Source organism: Callithrix jacchus, chromosome 7 (assembly GCF_049354715.1).
Source record: "Callithrix jacchus isolate 240 chromosome 7, calJac240_pri, whole genome shotgun sequence".
In the NCBI taxonomy this organism is placed as follows: Eukaryota; Metazoa; Chordata; class Mammalia; order Primates; family Cebidae; genus Callithrix; species Callithrix jacchus.
The window spans coordinates 74,161,320-74,187,600 of NC_133508.1; the positions used below are offsets into that span (position 1 = coordinate 74,161,320).

Genomic DNA, 26,281 nt, shown 5'->3' on the forward strand with positions numbered 1-26,281 from the left:
TTTTTCTTTTTCCTTTTTATACTGTAGCTACTAGAAAAAACATTTTTTTGGTTTGTTTTAGAGATGGCCCAATCCCAGTAGTTTCACCATGCAGCGCAGGCTGGTCTCAAACTCCTGGGCTCAAGTCATCCTCCCATCTTTGCCTCCCAAAGTGTTAGGATTACCGATATGAGCCACCCTGCCTAGACAAAAATATATGTGGCTCACATATTTCCATTAGACAGCACCTGTCTTTGTTTTAAATCCTTCTACCCGAGTTTGGCTCAAATATCATGTCCTTTGAGAAGCCTCCCCGAGAGGAAGTATTTTATTTCCTAGCTGTACATAGATGCCAGTGGCCACCTGCCCTTGGCTGCATCCTTTTGTAGTTATATATGCGTTTGTATGATTCCTTGGTGCATGCCTATAATTTTCCCCACCAACCTCCAAGCTCCAAAAGAGCAAGGCCTGTGTTTGGCTACTCCCTGGAAACCTAGCATGTAGTCCAGAGCCTGGTACACACTTCAGAATGCCACAAGGGGTCATTCCATCCACTGCCCTCCCTTTGAGCAGGACTGTCCCCAACCATCGCTGGGAACCTATGCACCCCTTTCCCCCAGCAGTGCCACTAGCCCTTCTGAATACAGATTCTGCCTCTCCCAGATGGAAAGTCCTCCTTTATAGCTGACCAGAATCCCTCCTGCTGCAAGATGGCCGGGGCCCTTTGTCCCATCCTTTAAGGGGAATTACAGCAGCACTTCTCACATTTGGATAACACGCCAATCATCAGGAATGTTGTTACAATTCAGACTCTGGCTCACCAGGTCTGGAATGAGACCTGAGATTCTCATTCCGAACAAGCTGCCCCGTGACAACACTGCTTCCCCAGGCCACACTCTGAGTAACGAGGATATAGAGAGCCTGTTTACCACCCTCAGAGCATCCCCTACGTTTTCGTCCTTCTCTGCATGACCCTCTATTCAGCAGGCTATTTGGGGTCTCTTGAAATGCCCTGTCCCTTCTTGCTCCCATGCATACCTTGCCAATCCTCACACCTGCAAAGGAAGGAATGTGGTGCCTGTGGCTACTGCTGTTGTTGATTTTTTGTTTTTAATTTGAAATAAACCTTTAAGCAGTTTTCAGAGTCAGGTTAGTCCTGATACGTATCATGGAAGGGTAACAATACTCTCCAACGATAAAGTCACACAGCTGGGCGTGCCGACCGGGGCGGGAAGAAGGCTTCTCCCTGGGTCACCAGCAGTCCTCAAGCTTGGCTCCCAACTACCACACCAACTGGCCCAATCCCAGTAGCTTCTCCAGAAGGCTCCCCTCTGCAGTTTGGTCTCAGACGTGGGAAGCATTGTCTCTGACATGTCCACTGGGAGCACTGGAAACCAAATGTGTACTGCTGGGCCCGAGGGATGGAAATGTCTTCTGGTGGCCTCAGGGATGTGTGTGTGTGTGTGTGTGTGTGTGTGTGTGTGTGTGTGTGTCTGTGTCTGTCTGTGTGTACATGCACACACATGTGTGCACGCATGTATGGTTATCTATGTAGACAGGGGTTTGAGTGCGTGTGTATTGTGTCTATGTGTGAATGGATGGATGGAGTGTGTGTGTATGCTTTGCCCCCAACATTCCAGTTCAGGAAAGCTTTAATTACACAGAGCAGCACTGAACTCTTCCTGCATGGGCCTGGAGGCTGGACAATGTCCCTAGGTGGGCCCTGCAGATGTGAGTGGCCCCACCGTCCCTTGTTGCTGCTGCTGTTGCTGCCCCTTGCGTCTTCGAGAGCCAGTGCCCGCCTCCTTGCCCTCCTTCCTGGCCAGGTTCCTGTTGGCATTCTCCCGCCGGCCCTGGCCTCCCTTCCTCCTCTTCTGCCCTGCAACAAGCAAACAGCAGGAAGAATCAACAAAGGATGTGAGGGGAGGCCCTGGGCATGGCCACAGGCCCTAGGAGGGGAGTGTGAGGAAGCCAGGAAGGGGAGGCAAGGAGGAGTCTGGAGACTGCCCTTAGGTAGCTGGGTCATCATGACCTCCTCTGACAGCAGCCACTTCAGAGGACCCTGCGGCATGGGCACTGGAAGGCATCCCAAGGGCCCTTTCACCCCCAACCCTCAAGGCACACAAGACATCATCCTCTTCCTCATGAGTTCCTCAGACCTTGGATCTCAGTGGACCAAGAGTACTTCCCAGGTGTTCAGTGCACCCTCAGAACAGGCAGGACTGCCTCCATCCTGTACCCACCACCAGCCACCTCTGGGGCCAGGAAAGAACAGCAGCCACCTCCTTGCCAACTGCAGGCTGTGTGGCTTCGGTGGAATCACTACACCTCTCTGGGTCTTAGTGCCCCCTTTCCATCCACAAATCCGGCCTCCAAGGGGCCTTCTAGTATGAACATCCACTAGCTCAGAAGAAATGGGGAAACTGGAAGGATACTGATCACAGAAGCTTCCAGCTTCTACCATGCAGAGTTCTGGGGCCCCGTTCTCTGTAAGGACTTGACATCTGGATTGGACAGCATGAGATCTTCAGTTGCGGGTGCCCCATCTGGCCTTGCCCTGAAGCCTTCTCCTGAGCAGCAGGCAGCAAGCAGAGGTGGTGGGACCTGCGGTGGCCAGTGCCTGAGCTCTGACCCCAGGGAGGCGGAGGCTGCAGCTCACCCTCAGGACACGGCACCCTCCTCACTGTGCACCTCCGGGCCTCCTTGGTGTCAGAGCAGGCAGAATGGTCCCCCCCAGGGGCCTGGAGCACCCTGCGTGTCCGCTCCTCGGAGCCCCTCCGGAAACCACAGAGCTTCTTCTTCTTGGAGCAGGGCCCCCAGGGGGACCACTCACTCATTTCACATTGCACTAGCAGGAAGAGAAGGGAAGAGAGAGAACAAGGAGGAGGGGATCAGGTCTCCATCCCTGGCCCAGAACACCCCAGCGGAGCGCCTCCCGATGGCCTTCTGCCTGGACCTCAGGCTGCAGGTATCTTTAGTCCAGAGGGCAGAAAAGTCCTTGGAGACCCAGAAAGGAGTGTAGGATGAGCTCTCCCTGCACAGTACCCCAGCCCTCCGCTCTCTGGCCGGATGCCTACCTGGCTCCTCCTCCTAGGGTCCTGGACCCTCTGCCCACAGTACCTGCCATGGCTTACCAGGACTACTGCACTCCATGGTGCCATTGGCAGCTGAGGAGCCCTCAGGACAGGCTGGATAGCAGCGGCCCTTGTGCAGGTACAAGCCCTCCTTGCACTTGGTGCAGAAGTTGTGGCTGAAGCAGGCCTCGCAGTGCTCAATCTTGCATTCTGAGGAGAGGACAGATTGGGGGCCTCTGGCCCAGCCTGGAGGGAACGTTTCCCCTCATCCCTGGCCCCAACCCCCTCCCTTCCGTCCACACCCACCAACATGGAGGGCAGGACCCTGGCCTAGAGCTGCAGTTACTGCAGAAGACTCTGGGGAGGACAGGGAAAGGAAAGGCAGCGGCAGGCCGGCCAGGGAAGAAGCTGCAGTGGCTGCTCCTGAGAGCTGGCTGGGACTCCCGCTACCATCAGCCAACTCGAACTCGAACCCAGGCTCCATCCCTGGAACCCAAGGTGACGCTCCAGAGAGCAGTTTCAGAGGAGGAGGGTGGGACCCCCTGGGCTTGGTGGGCTGGGACAGGAGTGTTAGCATCTCACAGTGCCCAGAGGGCCAGCCTAAACAGAGCTGAACTGAGGGACAGAATGACCCCCAGAGAGTGGCTTCGGGATCTCCTCTTCCCTCATTGCTGGGCATTACAGTGTCCTAAACTGTGGTTCTCCTCCTGCCTGGGGCAAGAATCAGTGTGGAGGAGGGGGAAGCCATCCCAGGGCAAATTCCTCTCCCTCTGCAAGGCTGAGTTCCAGGAACCACCTTGGTAGGACTCCTGGGTCCCTCCCTGATTCCCCGCTGCCAGTTCCCTCCTCTGGGAGAGTGGGGGCAGGGTGGGTCCTGCAGGGCTTGGCTGGAAGCAGGCAGGGTCTTTCACAATCTCTCCTTCCCAGAGTGCAGGCGGGGCTAACTTCCTCCCAGGCTCTGGCACCTGAAGCCCACGCTGCCAGTTTTCTAGAAGCTGGTGTAGCCAAGAGCTCCTGACCCTAATCACCCGAGGACCAAGAGGACAACTTCCAGGGTCCCACCTCCATCCTCAGAAACTCCCATGTCCTCCATGCTTGTCTCAGCCTCACCTCTCTCCTTCCCTCCCTCCTTCCCTCCCTAGTGCTCTGATTCCTGGGTTTGGTTGCCAGTCAATTAAGAACAAAAATAAGAACAATAGCAGGGACCATTCATTGAGTGCCAGACACTAAGGCTTTACAGGCGTGTCTCGCAACAACCCTAGGGGATAAAAACTCTTAAAGATGAGGCATTGAGAGCTTGAGACATGCTCAAGGTCACACAAGGAAGAAGTGGCACAGTTGAGCTCAGAATCCAGTCTAGTCTTAGGCCAGTCATTTACGCTCCCGGCCTCAATGCTGTCAGCCCTGAAAATGGCACCATCCCTTGGGTCCTGTCTCCCTCCCAGTGTTGTTGTGAGGCTCAACTGATATGAGACCTGCAAATGCATTCTAAATGAGAAGGCATGAACAGGTGGTGGGGGTATTGGCACTGCTCCCCCGAGTGTGCTTACACGTGTCCCCAGTACATCTACATCGCAGGTGCAGCTTAATAGGAGGGGTGGAGATATGTGGACGACATGTGCCTTGGAGCACCTGAAACGGCAGCTGGTGTGGAAACCAGGAGCCAGCAGGCCAGAGAGAGGAGAGAGTGGACGAGCAGGCTGTCTGGGCTTGGATCCCTTACAGCCCATGTGGAGCTAATGGTGGTTTTTAAGCAGAAGTGTGATGGGGTAAGGTATGTGTCTCAAAAGTGTGATGGGATAGGGTGGGTGTCTCAGAATGTGATGGGACAGGGTGTGTGTCTCAGAATGTGATGGGACAGGGTGGGTGTCTCAGAATGTGATGGGACAGGATTTGTGTCTCAGGAGTGTGATGGGACAGGGTGTGTGTCTCAGAATGTGATGGGACAGGGTGTGTGTCTCAGAATGTGATGGGACAGGGTGTGTGTCTCAGAATGTGATGGGATAGGGTGTGTGTCTCAGAATGTGATGGTGTAGGGTGTGTGTCTCAGAATGTGATGGGGTAGGGTGTGTGTCTCAGAATGTGATGGGACAGGGTGTGTGGCTCAGAATGTGATGGGGTAGGGTGTGTGTCTCAGGAGTGTGATTGGACAGGGTGTGTGTCTCAGGAGTGTGATGGGGTAGGGTGTGTGTCTCAGAATGTGATGGGACAGAGTGTGTGTCTCAGAATGTGATGGGACAGGGTGTGTGTCTCAGAATATGATGGGATAGGGTGTGTGTCTCAGAATGTGATGGGGTAGGGTGTGTTTCTCAGGAGTGTGATTGGACAGAGTGTGTGTCTCAGGAGTGTGATGGTATAGGATGTGTGTCTCAGGAGTATGATGGGGTAGGGTGTGTGTCTCAGAATGTGATGGGACAGGGTGTGTGTCTCAGGAGTGTGATGGTATAGGGTGTGTGTCTCAGGAGTGTGATGGGATAGGGTGTGTGACTCAGAATGTGATGGGGTAGGGTGTGTGTCTCAGAATGTGATGGGACAGGGTGTGTGTCTCAGGAGTGTGATGGGACAGGGTGTGTGTCTCAGGAGTGTGATGGGGCAGGGTGTGTGTCTCAAAAGTGTGATGGGACAGGGTGTGTGTCTCAGAATGTGATGGGGAAGGGTGTGTGTCTCAGAATGTGATGGAGTAAGGTGTGTGTCTTAGAATGTGATGAGGTAGGGTGTGTGTCTCAGAATGTGATGGGATAGGGTGTGTGTCTCAGGAGTGTGATGGGGTAGGGTGTGTGTCACAGAATGTGATGGTTTAGGGTGCGTCTCAGGTAATGTGATGGGACAGGGTGTATGTCTCAGGAGTGTGATGGGACAGGGTTTGTGTCTCAGGAGTGTGATGGGACAGGGTGTGTGTCTCAGAATGTGATGGGACAGGGTGTGTGTCTCAGAATGTGATGAGGTAGGGTGTCTCAGGAGTGTGATGGGACAGGGTGTGTCTCAGAATGTGATGGGACATGGTGTGTGTCTCAGAATGTCATGGGGTAGGGTGTCTCAGGAGTGTGATGGGACAGGGTGTGTCTCAGAATGTGATGGGACAGGGTGTGTGTCTCAGAATGTGATGAGGTAGGGTGTCTCAGGAGTGTGATGGGACAGGGTGTGTCTCAGAATGTGATGGGACATGGTGTGTGTCTCAGAATGTCATGGGGTAGGGTGTGTGTCTCAGAAGCATTTTTCTGGCTGCAGTGCAGAAGGTGGGTTTCAGGGAAGCAGATGAAGGCTGGAGGATGGATGAACAGGCCATTGCAATGGTTCGGGAGCAAGGTGCTGGGAACCTGGGGAGGACAGTGGCAGTGAGGACTGAAACGTGATGACAGGCAGGCTCTGGTGATTTGATGGATGGGGTGGGAGAGGTTGGAACTCAGGGTATGGCTTGGGTGACAGGCTGGGACATGGAGGGTGACCTGTGGGAACAGAGGTAGGGGCAGGTGCGGAGGGAGGACATGGGGTTCTACTATTTACACACAGTTGGAAGTGTGCGGCTGGATACTTGAACTGGAGCCTCATCTCCTCTCCTCAGAGCCCCCTCTGCTTCTCTGGCCTGTCACCAATGGTTCAAAGCACCCTCCCCCAGTCCAGAGCTTCTAGAGCCCCGCACCCGACAGCCCTGCCCAGACTCACTGATGCACTTGTTCATGTCCGGGTTGCGGGCGTCGAAGTATCCAGGTGGGCAGGACGGCAAGCAGACGCCCACCTGGCGGATGTCGTTCCTCTCCAGCAGGATGAACAGCTTGGGAGAGCACTTAAGGCAGCCGTTGACTTCGGAGCAGAGCTCACAGCCTTTGGCACAGGCCTGGCTCCCCTCGGCACTGACTGCAAAGGTGGAGCAGGCATGAGGAGGCCGCTGTGGGAGGGAACCTTGCCTATCCAGATTCCCACAAGGATGGGAAGTGAATAGATTGGTGTTTCCTTCCACAGAAGGAATGTGCTTCTCAGAAAGCACAGGCCAGGCTGGCAGCTCTCTGCAAGGCTGCTTTATACGTCTCCCAGTAGCTTTTCTCCAGAGAGCTAGCACTGATGCTGTCCTTCGTGTCTCCCTAGCTCCAGGCATAACACAAGCTCACCCTCTAGGCTGGCTCCATCAACCCCAGAGAAGCAACCCAAGCTGAACCCTTCCTGGAACTTATCCATTCTCCCCAGAGCACAAAACATTCAGCCTTAGGTATGGAAGGAGGGTTTTAAAAATCTCTGAGAGCTGGGCACAGTGGCTCATGCCTGTAATCCCAGCACTTCATGAGGCAGAGGCAGGTGGATCACCAGGTCAGAAGATCAAGACTATCTTGGCCGACATGGTGAAACCCTGTCCCTACCAAAAATACAAAAATTAGCTGGGCATGGTGGTGAGCACCTGTAATCCCAGCTACTCAGGAGGCTGAGGCAGGAGAATCGCTTGGGAGGTGGAGGTTGCAGTGAGCCAAGATTGTGGCACTGCACTCCAGCCTGGGCGACAGAATGAGACTCTGTCTAGAGAAATAAAAATAAAGATAAATCTCTGAGAAAGTTTTAAAGGCAAGAGGGATAAAGAGTAAAACACAAAAAGGGCCACCTTCCCTTTTCAAAAACAACTGGAATAATCTATGCCTAGAACAGGGGTCTCAACCACTAATGATTTTGCTCCCCGGAGGACATTTGGCAATGCCTAGAAACCTTTTTTATTATCGCACCTGGGGAAAGGGGTTGTTACTGGCATCAAGTGGGTAGAGACCAGGGATGCGGCTAATCACCCTACAATGCATCAAGCACAGCAAAGAATCATCTGGTCCAAAATGTTAATGGCATGGACGTTGAGAAACCCTGGCTCTGAACCATCCTTTGAAGCCAGGCACAGTGACTAATGCCTGTAATCCCAGCATTTTGGGAGGCTGAGGCAGGCAGACTGCTTGAAGCCAGGAGTTTGAAACTGGCCTGGTCAACATGGCGAAACTCCATCTCTACTAAAAATACAAAAATTAGCTGGGTGTGGTAGCACATGCCTGTAATAACAGCTACTCAGGAGGCTGAGGCAGGAGAATCGTTTGGAACCCAGGAGGCGGAGGTTGCAGTGAGCTGAGATTGTGCCGGTGCACTCTACTCCAACCTGGGTGACAGAGCAAGAATCCCTCTCAAAAAGAAAGAGAGAGAGAGAGAGAGAGAGAGAAGAAAGAGAAAGTAAGAAGGAAGGAAGGAAAGAAAGAAAAAAAGAACCATCCTTTGAGGCTTCATGGTCTTCCATTCTAGCACCGAGTCTCAAGATCTTTGATCTCACTCACTTGTTTCATCCTCATAGAGCCCCTTCCATGGACCTTGCGCAGCATGACCCCCGGGACAGAGGCATATAAGCCACTCTGTAGAGGAACTGATCTTTCAGTGGAGCAAACAGGTGAATGCTGAGAGCCACAGGGCCAAGCAATGGTAGACCCAAAAAGAAGGAGGGAAACAAGGCACAAAGGAGGTGTCATTGGGGCCAAGTCTTAGAGAATTTGTACAGATTTGTCCTTTAGAAAATAGAACTAAGGGCACTCAGGGAGCAGGACCACAGAGGTGTAAAACTAGCAAAAGGCGGAATTGCAGATAACTTGGGGTGGAGAGGGGACTGGGAGGGGAGTGGTGGAAGGTAAGGTTTTCTGTCTTTATATCATGCTAAGGAACTTGAACTTGATCCTGCCAGATGGCGTTTCCCAAAAAGTACTCCTTACAAGTTGATTCCCCCAAATGTGACTAGGAGGATGTGGGCGGAAGGCTATTGTATCAGGTAAGACCAGGAGCCCGTGGGTCAACCAAATCTAAACTGATTTCTTTACTGCAGGCCTTCTTTCAAGCTTTATCACTCTCCTGTGCTCACCGACTCTCTAAGCGGGGGCAGAGCGAGCTGCATTTCCCAAGCATTTTGGCCACAGAACACTGGTTCTGGGACCTTCTCAGACTGTTTAGACATCAGGGAGCCATTAGAACATTTTAAGCAGGGATAAGACCTGGTCCAATTTACATGTTGGGAAATTTTCTTTAGTAGCCAGGGAGGAGACCAGAGGTGGAAGGACTGTTTGGGAGGAAGCTGACTAGATCATCCAGGTGAGAAAAGTGAGAAAGTCTTAAAATTATGTTCCACAGGGATAGAGGGGATAAAGACAGATTTGAGAAATGCTTAGGAAATGCAACCAGTAGGCAGGCCATGGCGGCTAACAGGCAGAGAGGAAAGAGGCATGGGGAGGAGCCTGGGATGGTTCCCAGATGTTTGGCTTGGGGTGTGGGTGAGCTGTGGGGCAACACATAAAAAGAAGCCCATGGAAGAGAAGCAAGGTGAGAGGGAAGGAGAAGAAGGAAAAGTAGTTACTTGGGGTGGAGATGGGAATGGTGGAAGGTAAGGTATCCGGTCTTTATATCATGCTACGGAACTTTAACTTGATCAAGTAGGGCAACGAGAGCCGGGCAGCGGCCAGTCGCCGTGGCTCACACCTAGAATCCCAGCACTTTGGGAGGCTGAGGTGGATGATCACCTGAGGTCAGGAGTTTGAGACCAGCCTGGCCAACATGGCAAAATCCTATCTCTACTAAAAACACACAGAATTAGCTGGGTGTGGTGGCGGGTGCCTGTAATCCCAGCTACTTGGGAGGCTGAGGCAGGAGAATCACTTGAACCCAGGGAGTGGAGGTTGCAGTGAGCTGAGATCTCACCACTGCACTCCAGTCTGAGCGATAGAGCAAGATTCCATTTCAAAAAAAAAAAGAAGAAGAGCCAGGCATAGAGGAGCTACAGATACAGGCAGAAGGCAGAGAGCTGGGGAAAATCAGAGCAGAGATAGTGGGAGATGGCACAGGGTAGTGGACCCAGAGCCCAGGCTTCAGAGCCAGTAGGACCTGGAGCCAGATGCCCAGTCTGGGAACCTGGGCAGAACAATGAATCTTGTGTGCTTCCCTGCAAAGGGAAGATGAGGATGTCCACTCTGGACAACTGCTGCGTGAGTCTGTGCTCCAGGAATCATTCCTGGTTTCAGAACAGGAGAACACGGAGGAGTGAGGAAGGAGAGCAGCCGAAGGAAGGAGGGTGATAACAAACACCAGCTTGTCACAACAACACAGTAGTAACCACAGTGGCGGCAGTGTGTCACTAAATGTTGAGCACTGACTCTGTGGCAGGCACCATTCTCAGTGCTTGACAAGTGTCAACTCATTTAATCCTTACCACAGCCCATGAAGTAGGTATTATTGTTATTTCAAAGAAATTTAGAATCCACTTTTCTTTTTTCAGATGGAGTCTTGCTCTGTCACCCAGGCTGGAGTGCAGTGGTACAATCTTGTCTCACTGCAACCTTCCCCACCCGGGTTCACGTGATTCTCCTGCCTCAGTCTCCCAAGTAACTGGGATAACAGGAACCCACCACCATGCCTACCTAAATTTTTGTATTTTTAGTAGAGACGGGGTTTCACCATGTTGGTCAGGCTGATCTAGAACTCCTGTCCTCAGGTGGTCCACCCGCTTTGGCCTCCCAAAGTGCTGAGATTACAGGCATGGGCCATCGCACCTAGCCTATTATGCAGAATTTTATACATGAGGGAATGGAAAGGTAAATTAATTGGACAAAATTTCTCAGCCAGTATGTGTCTCAGGCAGAGGAGACAAAAGTATAGAGAGACCAGGGTAGGACAATTTGAGGTGGCATGGATACTGAAAGTATGTTTAGATTATATATTTTTTGAAAATGGAATTTACAGACAGGGTGTGGTGGCTCACACCTGTAATCCCAGCAATTTGGGAGGCTGCGGCGGGCAGATCACTGCAGCCCAGAGTTTAAAGACCAGCCTGGGGAACATAGGGAGATCCTGTCTCCATTACAAAAAATAATAATAGACTGGCCGTGGTGGGTCACACCTGTAATCCCAGCACTTTGGGAGGCTGAGGCTAGGAGTTCAAGACCAGCCTGGCCAACATGATGAAACCTCATCTCTATTAAAAATACAAAAATTAGCCAGGTGTGATGGCACACACCTGTAATCCCAGCTACTTAGGAGGCCGAGGCATGAGAATCATTTGAACCTGGGAGGCAGAGGTTGCAGTGAGCCAAGATTGCTTCTGCACTCCAGCCTAGGTGATGAGCAAGACTGTCTCAAAATAATAGTAATAAAATAAAAATAAAAATCATGATTGTTCTTGTTGGCATAATTATTGTATGGGCAAAAATATTCCAAATGCAGCATTGGAGTTATGAGGGAGCCCTTGGGATTATTTTTCTACTCTGGGCCTTTATTTGACTGTGTTACAAATTCATGAGTCATTATAGATTTTAGGCACCCCTTCCACATCAAAGATATTAAATTGTCTATGTCTCACTGTTTTTATTTAATTCATTGAAATGAATGCGCCCTCTAGGTTTTTGCCTTAGTTTCAGTAATGGCCATGATCCCAGCGTCGCATTTGCAGCCCTCTCAAGCTATGCTGTCATACTCATTTATGCCTTCATTATCCCCTGTGTTAAGAACACGCTTGCAAAAGGTGCCCTTTCCGATCCACTGCCCACCTCTCATTCCACCAGCAACAATTCCCCTTGTGCATTTTTCTTCAGCTCTGTCAATGGCACAGCATAGGAAGTGTGGCACACCCGGGGAAGGGAATCTAGAATCAGGTAAGCATGGCGGGGGTGTGGAGTGAGTGATGAGGCAGGAAGCTGGAAAGGGAAGCAGGGGCTGGATGAGGAAGGGTCTTGAGCCCGGGTGGAGGAGTTCACACCCTATCCCGAAGGTCGTAAGGAACCAGTGGGAAGTTTACAACAAGAGACATGGTCAGGATTCCATTTTAGAAAGATCACTCCATAGAGAATGGATTGTCCAAGGGCAAGAGTGGAGACAGGAAGACTCCCAGGCTAGAACTCCAAGCCAGTAGGGCTGGGCTGAGCCAAGGAGAGAGCAGGGAGGAGAAACATCTGAGATGGTCAGGCAGCAGGGTCAATGAGACGAGGTGACACATTCAACAAGAGGGGCTGAGGGGCAAGCACAAGGTGACCTCGAGATGCTGGGCTCCTCTAACAGCCCTTCCCTGGGAGAGGGACCACAGGAGGTGGAGGAGGTTTGGGAAAATGATGAGCAGCTAAGTATTACACATGTTGAGTTTGCAGTTCCTGTGGAGCATCCAGGGAATGATGTCTATTAGGCAATTCAACATGTGGGTCTGGAACTCAAGAGAACTATTTTGGCTGGAGATTCAGACGTGGAGTTCTTTCTTTTCTTTTTTTCTTTTTTTTGAGATGAGATCTCACTGTGTTGCCCAGGCTGAATTGGAGTGTCACAATCATAGCTCACTGCAGCCTCAAACTTCTGGGCTCAAGGGATCCTCCTGCCTCAGCCTCCCTAGTAGCTAAGACTACAGTCACAGGCCACTATGCTTGGCTAAAAAGAGGTGGAGTTCTTAACATCAGAGAGTCCTCAAATGTATGCCAGTCCATGAGAGGGCAAGAAGAGTGGGTTTAGAGTGAGAAGAGGAACTGGACATTGAAGAGAAGGACGGAGAAGTCTTAGGTCCACGAAGAGGCAGAGAAGGAGCCAACGGAAAGGCAGGGGACCCTGAGAAGTACATTACATCATGGGAGCCAAGAGAAGAGTACACTCGGAAGAGGGAGGCATCAACATGCCAACTGCTTCTGAGATGTCATGTGAGCCCAATTGGGTGGGGGCAACCCTGGTAAGTGCAGTGTCAGTGGGGTGTTGGGGTGGACAGGAGGCAGTGGTTGAGCAGTGAAAGGAAGGTCAGGAAACAGAGAGAGGAAATCTTTTTTTTTTTTTTTTTGAGATGGAGTCTTGCTCTGTTGCCTAGACTGGAGTGCAGTGGTGCAATCTCAGCTCACTGCAACCTCCACCTTCCGGGTTCAGGTGATTCTCCTGCCTCAGTCTACTGAGTAGCTGGGACTATAGGTGCCCGCCACCACGCCCAGATAATTTTTGGATTTTTAGTAGAGACAGGATTTTACTATGTTAGCCAGGCTGGTCTCCAACTCCTGACCTCATGATCCACCCTCCTCGGCCTCCCAAAGTGCTGGAATCACAGGTGTGAGCCACCACGCCCGGCTGAGCCCCTTCTTTTAATACGTGGCTGTTGGCTAGCGTGGGGGCTCATGCCCATAATCCTGAGATGCTGCGGCTAGAGGATTGATTGAATCCAGGGTTTCAAGGTTGCAGTGAGCTATGACTGAGCCACTGCACTCCAGCCTGGGTGACACAGCAAGATCCTCGCTCAAAAAAAGAAGGTGATAGTTAGATCTGTGGGAGCAGAAGAGCCTGGATGGTGCCTTGGCCAACACCTGCATTCAACAGCTAGGCTCGAGAAAGACATGGAGAAGGACTGTTGGACAGCTGGGGGGAGTCTGAGAGAGGTGCCAGGAGTCAGGTGGAAAGGGGAAAGCTCTTCAGGGACCAGGGCTGGAAGGAAGCAAGGCCAGTGAGCTCTGAAGCAAATCTGTAAGACTTGACTCTCAGTGGTCATTGGCTGGGTGACCTTGAGAAGGGCGGTTTTGGTGGAGAGGTGCAGACGAGAGCCAAACCACTGTGGGCTTCAGAGTCAGTGGAAGGGAAGGAGTGGAGATAACGCCAGGAGGGAAACAGAAAATCAGAGATCACAGATGGAGAAGGGGAGAGCACGGCTGGGGGTGGGGGATGTGATTAAAAGATTCAGAGGCAGGGGACGTTGATGGAGTAGAGACCCAAGGACACGAGGATATAGGAGTGTCACGACACAGACTCAGACAGTGAGGCTGGCCTTGGTTAGCAGGAGGAACCAGGTGCTGCAGTCAGGGACAAGGGGGTCAGAGAGGGTTTGGGGGCTCACAAGAGGAATGGGAGCTCCGTGATAGGCAGGGGTCAGATAAACAAGGAAAGGGATGTTTATCAAGGGGATGGGAAGCACAGGGTGTTCTCAGCTCGGAGAGGCAGTGAGGGGATCAGGGGTTAGAAGAGGAGGCTCCACAATGGGAATGTGGCCTTGAAGGAAGGATCCAAGGAAGATGGTAGATATTTGGGGGAATGCATAATGATTTAGAAGGGGAAAGCCAAGGCTCGTTCATTCCACAGATGTTTACTGCACACCCCACAGGTGCTCAGGACTGTTAAGAGCTGAAATGTGGAAGTATAGCCACAAAAGCCCACCCAGAACGAGGGAGGCAGGGCTGGTCACACATCTGGATACAGAGAGGCAGAGGGCACTCCCTGACCTAGAGGAGGAGGGTGTTCCTCTGCACAAGAGGAACAGCCAGTGCAAAGGCTCTGAGGCACCACATGTCCTGGATCGACCATGGCATGGAAAATAGGGCTTTATATAGCTGGGTGCAGAGGCACGTGCCTGTAATTCTAGCTACTCAGGAGGCTGAGGCAGGATCACATGAGTCTAGGAGTTGCAGACCAGCCCAGGCAACATAGCAAGACCCAGCCTCAAATGAAAAAAGGAACATAGGGCTTTATATATTCTCTTGGTGAGGAAGGGCATCATCAGGTTGGTAGTTTAGAAAGCTCGTCTCTAGCTGGGCACAGTGGCACACACTGTAGTTCCAACTACTCAGGAGGCTGAGGTGGGAGGATACCTTGAGCCCAGGAGTTTGAGACCAGCCTGGGCAACATATTGAGATCGAGCTCCTGTCTCTAAAAGAAAAGAAGGAACAAAAGCAAGAAAGCTCCCTCCTGCTGCTGTCTGTTATGGGGGCTGTGCAGAGGGGTGCCCTTGCAGGACTGTAAGCCTGGCTGAGGAGGCTGGGTAGACTCAGTGAGGGTGAGGGGGTGCTTGCAGTGGAGGGACCCTCCTTCCTGGCTTCTTCAGCACCCCCAGCTCCACCTTCCCCACCCCCCCACCTCCCTCAGCTCCCAAGCACCCTGCTCTCCAGCCCACTTCACTGAGCCAGCAGTCCAGGGCTGTGCCCTTAATCCCCCCTCTCCAAGCCTCCTTCATCCCGTACAAAGCCCTTTCAAGTCGCTGGGCTGTGATGAGGCATTGTGGGGCAGCTCAGCCCCACACCCCATGAAGAAGGCCCTGGACCATAGCTCCTCCTCCCCAGGGGCTTCACTTCACCCAGTTCCCAATTTCTTCATCCTCAGGAATCTTTCTTAAGCTAAAAATCTGATGGTTTTACGCCCCTTCCTGATATCTCTCAATGGCTCCCATCACTTACAGAATGAAGACCCAGCTCCTTGCCTGACCTAAAAAGCTTTTGTGGGCCCATCCCACCCACCTCAGCCGTCAGCACCACCCCTAAGCAATATCAAACTATTTTTGTTTGTCTGGACACATTACACTGTCTCGCACCTGTGTGCCTTTGTTCAGGTTGGTCCTTCTGCCCAGAACACTCTCCACCTCCTCTTGGGCCTGACCAACTCCCTCAAGTCTCAGAACTAAAGTCACCTTCTCCAGGAAGTCTTCCTGATCTCACCTCCCTGCAAAATCTCAGTGGAGTATTTTTCTGTGTTCCCACGCCCCCAGTACTTAAATCTGTCATGGTGAACGTCACCTTATATTGTTATTATCTGCTAATATGTCTTTTTCTCTCACTAGAAAGAGCTTTGGCAGGCAGAGCCCATATCTTCTGAATGGGAGCTCAGAAAAGGATAAGGCTCCACAAGGGTATAGCATTGAGGATATGTGAGTGAGACAGAGGCTTAAGATGAGGGGTGGTGTATGGATGGATCCTAATGAATATTCATTACAGTGGTGGGACCAGGATGGAACAGGGATGAGGGACTCAGGTGGAATGGGTTAGGGACAGTGGTGGGTGGGGAGAACTCAACATGACCCAGAGAGTGATGATCTTGGTTCTGGGGTGGAATCTAGTCTTGGAGGAACTGGATTCAGTAAGAGAGCCCTGAGTTCAGTTGGTGATGGTAGGAGGATAGGGAGCGGGGCCTTGGTGTAGAAACCGAGGAAGTGGGTAGGGCAGGGCCCCTCTCAGGCCATATGCTGTCCCAGGAGGTGGATCTATTCCTGTGGCTTCCTGGGACCTGCACGTTCAGCAAGCCCTGGCATCTGGGCATGTCCTGCTGGGAGGACCCAGGATTTTTTTTGAAACAGAGTCTCTCTGTGTCACCTAGGCTGGAGTACAGTGGCACGATCTTGGCTCACTGCAACCTCCACCTTCAGGGTTCAAGCCATTCTCCTGCATCAGCTTCTCAAGTAACTGGGATTACAGGTGCACACCACCATGCCAGGTCAATTTTTGTATTTTTAGTAGAGATGGGGTTTCACCATGTTGGGCAGGCTGGTCTCGAACTCCTGACCTCAGGTGATCTGCCTGCCTCAGCCTCCCAAAGTGCTGGGATTACAGGCATGAGCCACCATGCCCGGCTGTACTTAGGATTCGTTATCTCAACTGCGAGCTCAGTTTAGATCCTCACTTTTTCTTACCTGGAGTGTTTGCCTCCCGCCTCGAGCCACCTCCCCCACCCTCTATGCAGCTGGGCTCTGGGCTCCCTGATGAAAGCCTCAGTGGCTCCTCACCACCCGTAGCTGGAGTTAGGCCAAGTCCAAACTCCTCAGCCTGGAGGGTGTGAAGAGCTTAATGACCCGATCTCTCCCCTGCAGCATCTTCTCCCCTAAGCCTCCCCTCAGCCCCAGACAGCTTCCTTGCTGTGTCCCAGTGGGCTCCGGGCGGCTTGTTTAGCAGCAGAACACTTCTTTCCAACAGAAAAGATCCCCAGTGTATCAAATAGGTATCAGCACAGCTTCTCCAGTGGAAATCCTAGGGCTCCCCAGCATCCCCTCGATAATTTTTTTTCCCAGCTACTCCTGGCTGCGCCTCACCTCCTAAAGGAACACTCTGTGCCTCCTCCCAATTCCCGGGGACTCTCCATGCCCCCGGCTTTTCTCCCGTGCAGCACTCCTAAACTGGATTGACATGCTGTCTTCCCCCACTCGCTTGCCGGCTCCTGGAGATTCATCTCTGCGATCAGGGCCAGCTTGCAGGATCTCAGTGAACATTTGCGGAATGACCCAAGGAAGGAACGGGGATTCAGTGAAGGATGAGGGACTGTAAGGCTGTCAGTGCAGCGAGGGTAGAGGTTCTGGATGGAGGAAGGGTACAAAGGGAGCGCCTGGCTTCTGGAGAACTCAGGGCTCAATAAATAAAGGGAGGCTTCCTTGGGGTCAGGACTGAGGGAGGGGACCTCAAGAATCAGAGAGGAGAAGGGGCTCAGGAAAGAATGTACTAAATGCGAGGGATGAGTGGGAATGAGGATTCAGAAAGGTGCAGAGACCCCAGATCAGGGGTGAGCAAGAAGACAAGGGGTTTAGTGAACAGGAATTCAGGGAGGGGCAAGGGCCTCAATGCACAGAGCAGGGGAAGAAGGACTTGCAAGGGGACTTCACAATCCACAGCTAAAGAGAAGTTCTTGCCGGGCGCAGTGGCTTACACCTGTAATCCCAGCACTTTGGGAGGCCAACGCAGGTGGATCACCTGAGGTCAGGGGTTCAAGACCAGCCTGGGCAACATGGTGAAACCTCGTCTCTACTAAAAATACAAATATTAGCCAGGCGTGGTGGCACATGCCTGTAATCCCAGCTACTTGGGAGGCTGAGGCAGGAGAATCACTTGAACTCAAGAGGCGGAGGTTGTGGTGAGCTGAGATCACGCCATTGCACTCCAGCCTGGGCAACAAGAACAAAATTCCATCTCAAAAAAAAAGAGAGAGAGAGAGAAGTTGTTTGCTCAACTTTTCTCGCTCCATGCACGCAGACCATCACTCAGACTCCGAGGTCAGACATGTCTGGCTTCAAAACTGGTATACGATAGCTCAGGATCAGGTTTAGATTGGGTGGCTTCTGGTGGCCCTCCTAACCTGCAGCTGAGGACTGTCAGCCAGAGTCAGCAGCCCTGAGGCTCATACGCAGGCAGCATGATTACTCCTGCCTCCAGGTCTGCCTAGCGCCCTTCCACGCTTGTCTTGTCTAGAGGCTGAGCAGGCACACACAGGCGTCTTGATTTTGCTTCTTCCCTCCCTACTGCCCCAGAATCCCTAAGGAAAAATGTTCTGCACATTGTTTAGATAACAATGATTTGCATCCAGAGTCTACTCAGAACTTGATGTTTTACAAAGGTTGTTAAACATGTATACCTTTTGAGGCGGGTGGATCACCTGAGGTCAGGAGTTGGAGACCAGCCTGGCCAACAGGACGAAACTTTGTCTCTGCTAAAAATACAAAAATTAGCCGGGCATGGTGGCACGCGCCTGTAATCCCAGCTACTCGGGAGGCTGAGGCAGGAGAATCACTTGATCCCGAGAGGCGAGGTTGCAGTGAACCAAGATCCCGCCACTGCACTCCAGCCTGGGTGAGAGAATGAGACTCCACCTTAAAACAAAACAAAACAAAACAAAATAATACGTGTATATACCTATTATCTCATGTAAGCCTTACTATCCTCCTATACATTACATTTCAGCTTCCTGATTGCGATGACTGTGGCTATGATGTAATAAGTATTGCCAAACACACAACCTTCATCCGTCCCTGCACCCCTGAGCCTGCCCCCACACCTCTCCCCACCCTTGACTTTTACCATCTAGGATGCCTGTTACTCACATCACTTGGTAATAAAAACTGGCTCACACGCTCGCACAGCTGTTAGATGTGGCTGTATGAAAATCGAGCATGTCAAAACTGCTGTGGGAGATTCCCCATCGTAGGACCAGGCCCTTACTGATGCCAAGTCTAGTGCTTCCTTTTCTTTCTTTCTTTCTTTTTTTGGTGACAGTGTTGCTCTGTCACCCAGCCTGGAGTGCACTGGCACCATCTCAGCTCACTGCAACCTCTGCCTCCCGGGTTCAAGCTTTTCTCTTGCTGCGGCCTCCTGAGTAGCTGGGACTACAGGCACATGCCACCACACACAGCTAACTTTTTTTGTATTTTTAGTAGAGACGGGATTTCACCATGTTAGCCCGGATGGTCTTGATCTCCTGACCTTGTGATCCACCCGCCTCAGCCTCCCAAAGTGCTGGGATTACAGGCGTGAGCCACTGCACCCGGCCACTTCCTTTTCTTTTTAATACAACAGGCTTGAACTTAGGTCCCATGACCTCTGGTGTAGGCGGGTGTGAGGCTGTGCATGCGTGAGGGTCAGTGATAGGAACATGAGCATGTCGCAGGGGCGTGAATGGTTTCTCCCATTCTCTCTCTGTCTCTCTTGTTTCGGAACTAGAGGAGACTGATTATAAACCGCTAAACCGCTTCTGGCCCATGGAGTCCAAAATACTGGCCACAACAGATGAGAAGGGAGGAAAATCAAGGCCTTGCTGCTGATTAAACCTAACCGTCTCTAATTGTTTGTTAAGCCAGGGATTTTCAGCTTCACCAATTCTCTAAGCTTCACTCCCTGGGCTGAGTCCTGGCCTTGACTGCTCTCGTGGAGCCCCAGCAAAACCCCGCTGCCTTTCAGCCTTCACTGGGGGGCCTCCGTCTGCAGGGAAACATGAAGCAAGAGGGAGCTAGGCTAGACTTCAGGAAGACCTCCTGCCTGTGGGCGTGGCATCTTCCCGTGTGGGGTGTCAAAAGACAGATGAGGACTCGGGACTCTAGAGCCCCCACCCTCTCCTTTGTGTGGGCCTCTCACACCTGGTGGCCACCCCCACAATACTCGGGCCCCATCACTGGAGATCTTAAGCCGAATCTGAGGAGTGCCCATCAAGGGGCTGGGGACAGATCACCTTTGACCTCTGTCAAACTCGGCTTTCAAGAAGACTGGGCCCACAGGCATTAGGAGACCTGGGTTCCAACATCAACTGTGTCTCCTTAGGCTGGTTTCTTCCCCTTTCTTACCATCTGTACAACGATAGGATTTTGGTTTTGTTTTTAAGCTATGAGAACCTTCTCTTCCAATGACATCTTACGTGTACGCTTATTACCAAAAGCAGAGAAACCTGAGGCTGCTCTGGTTTGAAGGGTGCAGAGGCCAGACCCCTGCCTGCTTGTCTCCCCTTCAACACCACTGTAGCTCCCTGAATCCCACTGGGCATGGTTTAAAAGCCACAGCAGTGGACAGTCTCCCGACCCTCCCTACTCCATGGTTCCTGCCCCATGATCTGGGCAGGGGAAGCCCTGTTGCCCAGTGCTAAGCTGTGCAGAGCTCCTAACCCAAAAGGGTTGAGGGCTGCACATTAGGCCAAAAAGGAGCCCCAGGGCAGGGGGTTTGGGGAAGCATCTCCATGGATACCACACAAAGATGGTGTTATGTCAAAGCGCGTAATCCTCAAAGGCGTAATCCACAAACTGGATCCTCACAAGAGAGGGGTTAATCTAGAAAGCAGAGTCTACAAAGGGGAAAACAGACAAAGTGAGTCATCTACAGAGTGGGTAATCTCAGCAAATTAATCCACCAACTGAATAATCCACAAACAGGATCATCTACTGAGTAATCTACAAAGTTGTAATGGACAGACTGGACATCTGCAGGGGTCGTGATGGAATAAAACTCCTAAAGAGCCCTAGTTCCCAGGTGGCCCCTCCCACTCCCAAGGCCGGCTGTGGCCCACCCCACTCCGCTACTCACTCCGCCTCTGCCTCTTCCCCTTGATCCCCCGGCTGCCGATGGTGAGGGGCGTCCAGCTCAGAACCAGGGCCACCACACACAGCCCAAGCCGCATAGTCACGTGCCAGCTCCAGGCCCCTGGTCGGAGGGGTGGTCTCGGGGAGGGTGGACAGCACACGGCTCTTGCTAACACCTCCGGGGCTGGGTCAGCAGCAGGAGGCCCAGGCCTGGGCCGTAGCCCAAATCCACCATAATCTCAGCTGGGGACAGAGAGGGTGTGGGGAGCCCAGTTCTCCATCAGCTCAAAGGGAGGTCCTCAAAGAGAGACTTCCTCAAAGGCACCTCGGAGTGTCACATGGGAGATCTCTTTGTCACGTCAGCAGGGTCTACTCCAAAAACCAACCTGTGCGGGGAGGAGAGAGAAGGGTTAATTCTACAGTACCGGGGCCCTCCCACCTATGCCTCCTACCCTACCCAGAAGACTGTGGGAGCTCAAAATGTTTGGACGTTACAAGTTACCCACCTAGCACCCTTCTAGAAGAAACCCACTCCTTTCCGTATCTTGCAGAATTCTGTAAACTGGGACTGGAGCTGGCAACCTGTGTAGCCAGAATATGGTGGACATTCAAACCAAACTTGTGGGTCACTGATGATTTCTCAGTAATGGGGGTCAGCTGGTCCCCTGCCTGCTATTTTCCAGCTCTAACTGGAAGTCCTTCTTTAAGTCTACCCTACAGATCTCATGCTGCAGTAATGTCCTGTCTCTTGAAGAGGAGCTCTCTCTGTCTTTCCATGAGTGACCCCTCGGCCTTCTCTTCCCAGGGCTGAGTCACCCATGTGCTTTTCACCTGTCCTGGAGCTAGAGCAGTGGCCCCCAGCAAGCTGGCAGACTCTGCGTGGTGGCCCTCTGGGCTTGGCGGGAGAAAAGGAAGTAAGGCTCCCCCGGCCACAGAAACTCTGACACAGCAGGCCCGGCGGGCCTGGCCTTTGTGAGAGGATAAAAGAGGCAGCAATGCCCGCCCTGGCCAGAGACACAGAGAATGGGGATAATCCCCCAGCCCAGCGAGAGCCAGGTCTCTGGACCCGTTGGCCGGCTGGGGTGATGGGGGCAGGGGAGCTGGTCCCTCCCCTGATCAGATGTGTCTGGGAAGTTGGACATCTGAGCCCAACCTGGGAGTGAGAATGAAAACCCTGCTCCCCTCACAGGGTCACACACTCATGCTCCAACGCTCCAGAGTTCTTTCACAGCAGCTGCCTGCCCACGCACACCCCACACTCCCCCATGCACACCCACACCACCACAGAGCATGCAGGGCTGTAGCACAAAGGCTCTGTGGATGCCAGGGGCCGTCACCTTCCCCTTCACTGGTTAGATGCCTTTGAACAAGTCATGGAGGCTCGCTGAGCCTCAGTTTTACATCTATCAAATGGGAACAAGCATGACTATGTCACAGGCTAACCGAGAGTCACAGTTCAGGCTCAGGAATGAGAGATCTGAGGTGCTGGAATGGAGGTGCCCCTCCTGCCCCCTATCCTAACCCTTTACCCTCTAGGCTCTTCAGTGCCAGCGCATCCCCTCACCTCTCAGGGAGGCCCCGGCAGAGCCCACCTGCACTGGAGATAAATCATTATCCCCTAAGGGAGTTCAGTACCTCCCTCCTTGGCCTCTCCCACTGGCTTTGAAGGCCAGACACACTCAAGTGGTTAAGCTGCCTGTGAGAACTGTTTACATGAGGCTGATGGATCCCACCTGGTGCTGTGGCCGGAGCCAGCGGAGATGCCCCCAGCCACCCCCAAATGCCCGTCAGCTGCCAACCCCTGCATGCCCCTCCAGTACTCCCCACCTGACTTACCAAAGTCTTTCTATCTTCTCCAGCCCCCACTACACACTTAAATCACCTACAAATTATAGATGTCCAGTTGAGTTTATCGAACTGGGTTCTTCAGTCCCAAGTGTGTAGTCGCAGAAGCTGGCCTGTATAGCATGATAGTCACGGGCATAAACTTCAGGGCCAGACTGCCTGGCTTTGAATATTGGCTCTGCTACTTATTAGCTGTGTTACCTTGCTTAGCTGGTCTGAGCCTGTTTTCTTATCTGCAAGAAGGTTATTGTTGTTTATGACTTAACTGAGCTAATACATAAAACTGCTTAGATTGGTGCTGGGTACATAGTGATGACTCAATAATATTTGCTGGATTTGTTATGACCAAAGCTTCATTTTGCACCTACGTGCTAATGATCATTCAAAAAGCCATATGAACATGTTCTGTATCATCTACTGAGCACTGTTATGCAATTTCCATATTTGCATTTATCTTTATGGTTGACTGCCTCGACACCAAAGCGATCACTCAGAGTGATAGGATTTGCCTTTAATTGCAGCATTTCTCAAACTGAGGTCTGAGAATCCCTGGCAGATCTGTTCCATGAGTCGTTACGGTTGACAAACACTGCATTAGACAAACTTGGTGTTAACCCTGGGTCTGCAAGACTCGGACTCTGTGTGATCAATATCCTGGGGTTCTTTGGGGCACAAAAGGTCCCCTATGCATCTCTGCATTCCTTATGCCCACCTGTCATGGTGTCTGGCAATTCAGGGTGAGAGCTCAGCAAACGTTAGCTCCCTCCCTTTCCTCTCCCTCTAAATTCCTCCTCAATCCTCCCAGGTCCTGGTTTTCTTGACCCCTGCCACACTCACCCAGTCCTTGCCAGGGGTGATCTTCTGGCCCACTCCCACCTGAATTACCAGGGAACCACAATCTCAGCTGAGAAACAGTAAGAAGGATCCAGATGTGAATTTCACTGAAGCAAGTAACACTGGCCTCCCTCACCCCTGGGATGGGAAGAGTTGTAAGCACTTTTTGAAAAGGTACATATAGAATGAACCCTGTAAAGAGGCTAAGAGTTCCTCTACACCGGGGGTACAAACGACATATACAATTGAACCTGGATGTGGAGGGGGTAAACCGGAGGGCAAATGCCCCATCTAAAGGGAGCATATGCTGTTCAGCTCTGGCCGATTGTTGCCAGATCTTCTGATTTTTCAAAAGAGGAGTGGAAAATCCAGGATCTTATAAGAAATCTGATTTGAAATGCTGAACAGGTCTTGAACTAGGAACCCTGCAGCACCAAGTCCCAGAGGGCCACAGGTCCCGCCCTCATTCCTATAGCTAGTCCCTGACCCCGCATGCCCACACACATGCACGCACACTTGCAGACACGGACAGCGTGGACGAGGGCTGAGAGAGGAAATAGGAGCTGACGACTCCCTTTAAGCAGCCTGCCTCATTTCTCTGAGTCCTCTGATTTCCTTTGGGCTTTGGGTGATATGGCACTGGCAGTTTATTTTTTTAGGCTTGCTCTACACAGATAGAATGGGAACTGCTGGCAGTGCCTCAGGTATTGGTGTGGATAAGAAAGGGCTCTGCGCTCTGCCACTGTGGGGGTGAGGGATTCACACTTGTTAGATGCCTTCCACTGCCTGCCATGTGCCAGGTCTTCCTTTACTCCTCACAATGGAAGGAGGCAGGTAGAATTACTTCCATTTTACAGGGAAAGAGACCTGGCCCTGAGTGATTAAGGGTCTCAGCACTTACAGACCTAGTTAGTGACCAGCCCTCAGGTTTGCTACCCAGGACTTGGTGTGGGGAAGGCGGGGCAACCCTCAGGGAGCTGCGGATTGTGGGGCCAAGCCCGCTTGGGGAGTGGACCTGCAAAGTGGGGAAGAGGCTTGGGGCAGAGGCTTAGCTGGGGCTGGAGACCAAAGCGAGAGGCCACAGGCGTCTAGGAAGGAAAGGCAGAGGCTGGGGAGATGACACAGCTGGGGGTGGCTCTCAGGGCAGAAAGACCCAGGAGGGGGCTGGAATAACTTTCACCTTCGTGCCTGCAATGCTGTCAGAATAAAGTGGTACTCCGTCAGGGGCCAGACACAGACCCCAAAATGTAAACTATCCAGATACTTTCTCATTAGCCCTCCCCGGGCCCGGGCAAGCTACAGGCTGGAGAGTTCTGGCGGCCCAGTAGGCTGGCAGGCAGGGGCAGAAGAATTGCGGGTGGGGGGGCGGGACCGAGTAAGTGCCTGTCCGACCTGTCCGGATTAGCCTGTCGGTGGGAGCGAAGCCAGGTGCTGGGGCTGTGCCCCCGCCCCCAAAACCAAGGGCAGAGGAGGAAGGCTTCTTCACCCCTCCATCACCCCCGCAAGCGCGCACATTCCTCTTCCCTCCCTGACTATCCCGCAGAGGCCCCAACAGGTGCCGAGGGAGACGCGGACCTGAGGTCCCTCTGGCTATCCCTCAAGAGCCAAGAGAGCTGTCCCTGTCCGAGAGGCCAGTTTCACAAGAAAACTCCTGCCCCGCAAGCACCCTCGATCCAAGACCGTCCCGGTACTACTGGGAGCCCCGGGCGAACAGATCCTCATCTCTCCCCAGCTATGCGATACCATGGTTCCAGAGCGCCAGACCCCGAGGGCCAGGGAGCGGAGTCACTTGGCTGCGCACCGGGGGCCATCTCGCTTGCCGCCTGCCACGTCGAACCCAGGCCCAGGCTGCGGACTGGGGTGGGGGTCACCAGAGACCGTGGGACTTGGGGGAATCCGAGTCAATGAGACCAGGGATCGAGAACTTCTGGATTGGAGGCGGGGTGTGAACGGGGCTGGTGGACTTGGCAAATTCAGGTCTGCCAGTGAGGACGCTCACCCGAGGCTGCGGGATGGAGGAGAGTTCGAGGGGAGGGGACTGCCCGCCGGATGGAGGGCCGACGGGCGCAGTAGACTTGCAGAGGGGGTGCAGGAGGTGCCCTCTCCTGATCACCGACCGGAGAGCGATCAGTGCTGTCTCCCTCTTCCTCTTGCCGTCTCCCCCCAGAACCCAGCCCGAACCACCCCCGACGGGAGGGCCCGCCGCACCCCAGCTCCAGGGAAAGGGGGCGCTGGGGAGGAGGACGGGGCAGCTACGAGGGGACTCACCGTGGTGCTGCCAGTCGTGGCGGGGGGGCAGGCCGGGGAGGGGCGAGGGCGCGGTTCGTTCACCCGCCAGCTGCGGGACTGTCTTGGGCTCCCGGCTCGCCTGCGCTCGGCCCGCCCGTTCCCAAGTTGCTCAATCTGCGGACGGCTCACGCCCTCGGGGCCAGCGCCCCACCCGGCGCATCGGTCCTCCGGGGCGGCTTGGAGCAGCCCTGGTTCTCTGCAGCACCCGAGTGAATGCTGTACTCTGGCCGGCCGCTCCGGGCTCTCCGCCCTGCGCTGGTGCTCTCCGTCGCGCCTCCGCTCTGCCGGAGCTCCCAGCCCGGAGAGGGGCCAGTCCTCCGCGAGCACGAGGGAGGGAATCCCCCCCCTTCGCAGTCCCACCCCCGAACCGGCCCCCCTTCCAGGGATCCGCAAGAAAAAACGGACTGGAGCTCCGGCCCGGGAGTCCGCAAGTCCTTGCCCGAAGCCTGCGCCCTGTGCTCCGAGCGCCGGACTGGCGGAGGGACAAGTCCCCGGGACCCTGGGGCAGACCCTCTGCCTTTGTCCGCGGTCCCGCCCCGCGCCCGGGGGATTCCACGCTGCCAGAGAACCCGCAACAACTCCGCTCATCTTGGGGTCAGATCGGGGCCAAAGACCCTCATGAAAAACTCAGTTCCCCCATCAGGAACCCGGAAAGTGACAAGGAATAAGCTCAATAGAGCCTTGTGCTTCTGACCACACCCTCTCCTCCTTCAAGGTCAAATCTTCTGTGCATCTTCTCAGT

General features: G+C 53.1%; 1 protein-coding gene across 1 annotated transcript; it reads right to left on the reverse strand.

The window, feature by feature from the left end:
* On the reverse strand, positions 1–25,839 carry RSPO1 (R-spondin 1). Its single transcript, XM_002750686.6, has 6 exons — positions 25,519–25,839; positions 20,576–20,957; positions 6,717–6,908; positions 3,114–3,263; positions 2,639–2,827; positions 1–1,858 (listed from the first exon to the last, which is right to left on the reverse strand). The coding sequence occupies exons 2-6, from the start codon at positions 20,667–20,669 to the stop codon at positions 1,692–1,694; spliced, it is 792 nt and encodes a 263-aa protein (XP_002750732.1). The 5' UTR covers positions 20,670–20,957; positions 25,519–25,839; the 3' UTR covers positions 1–1,691.
* Positions 25,840–26,281: the final 442 nt, after the last annotated feature.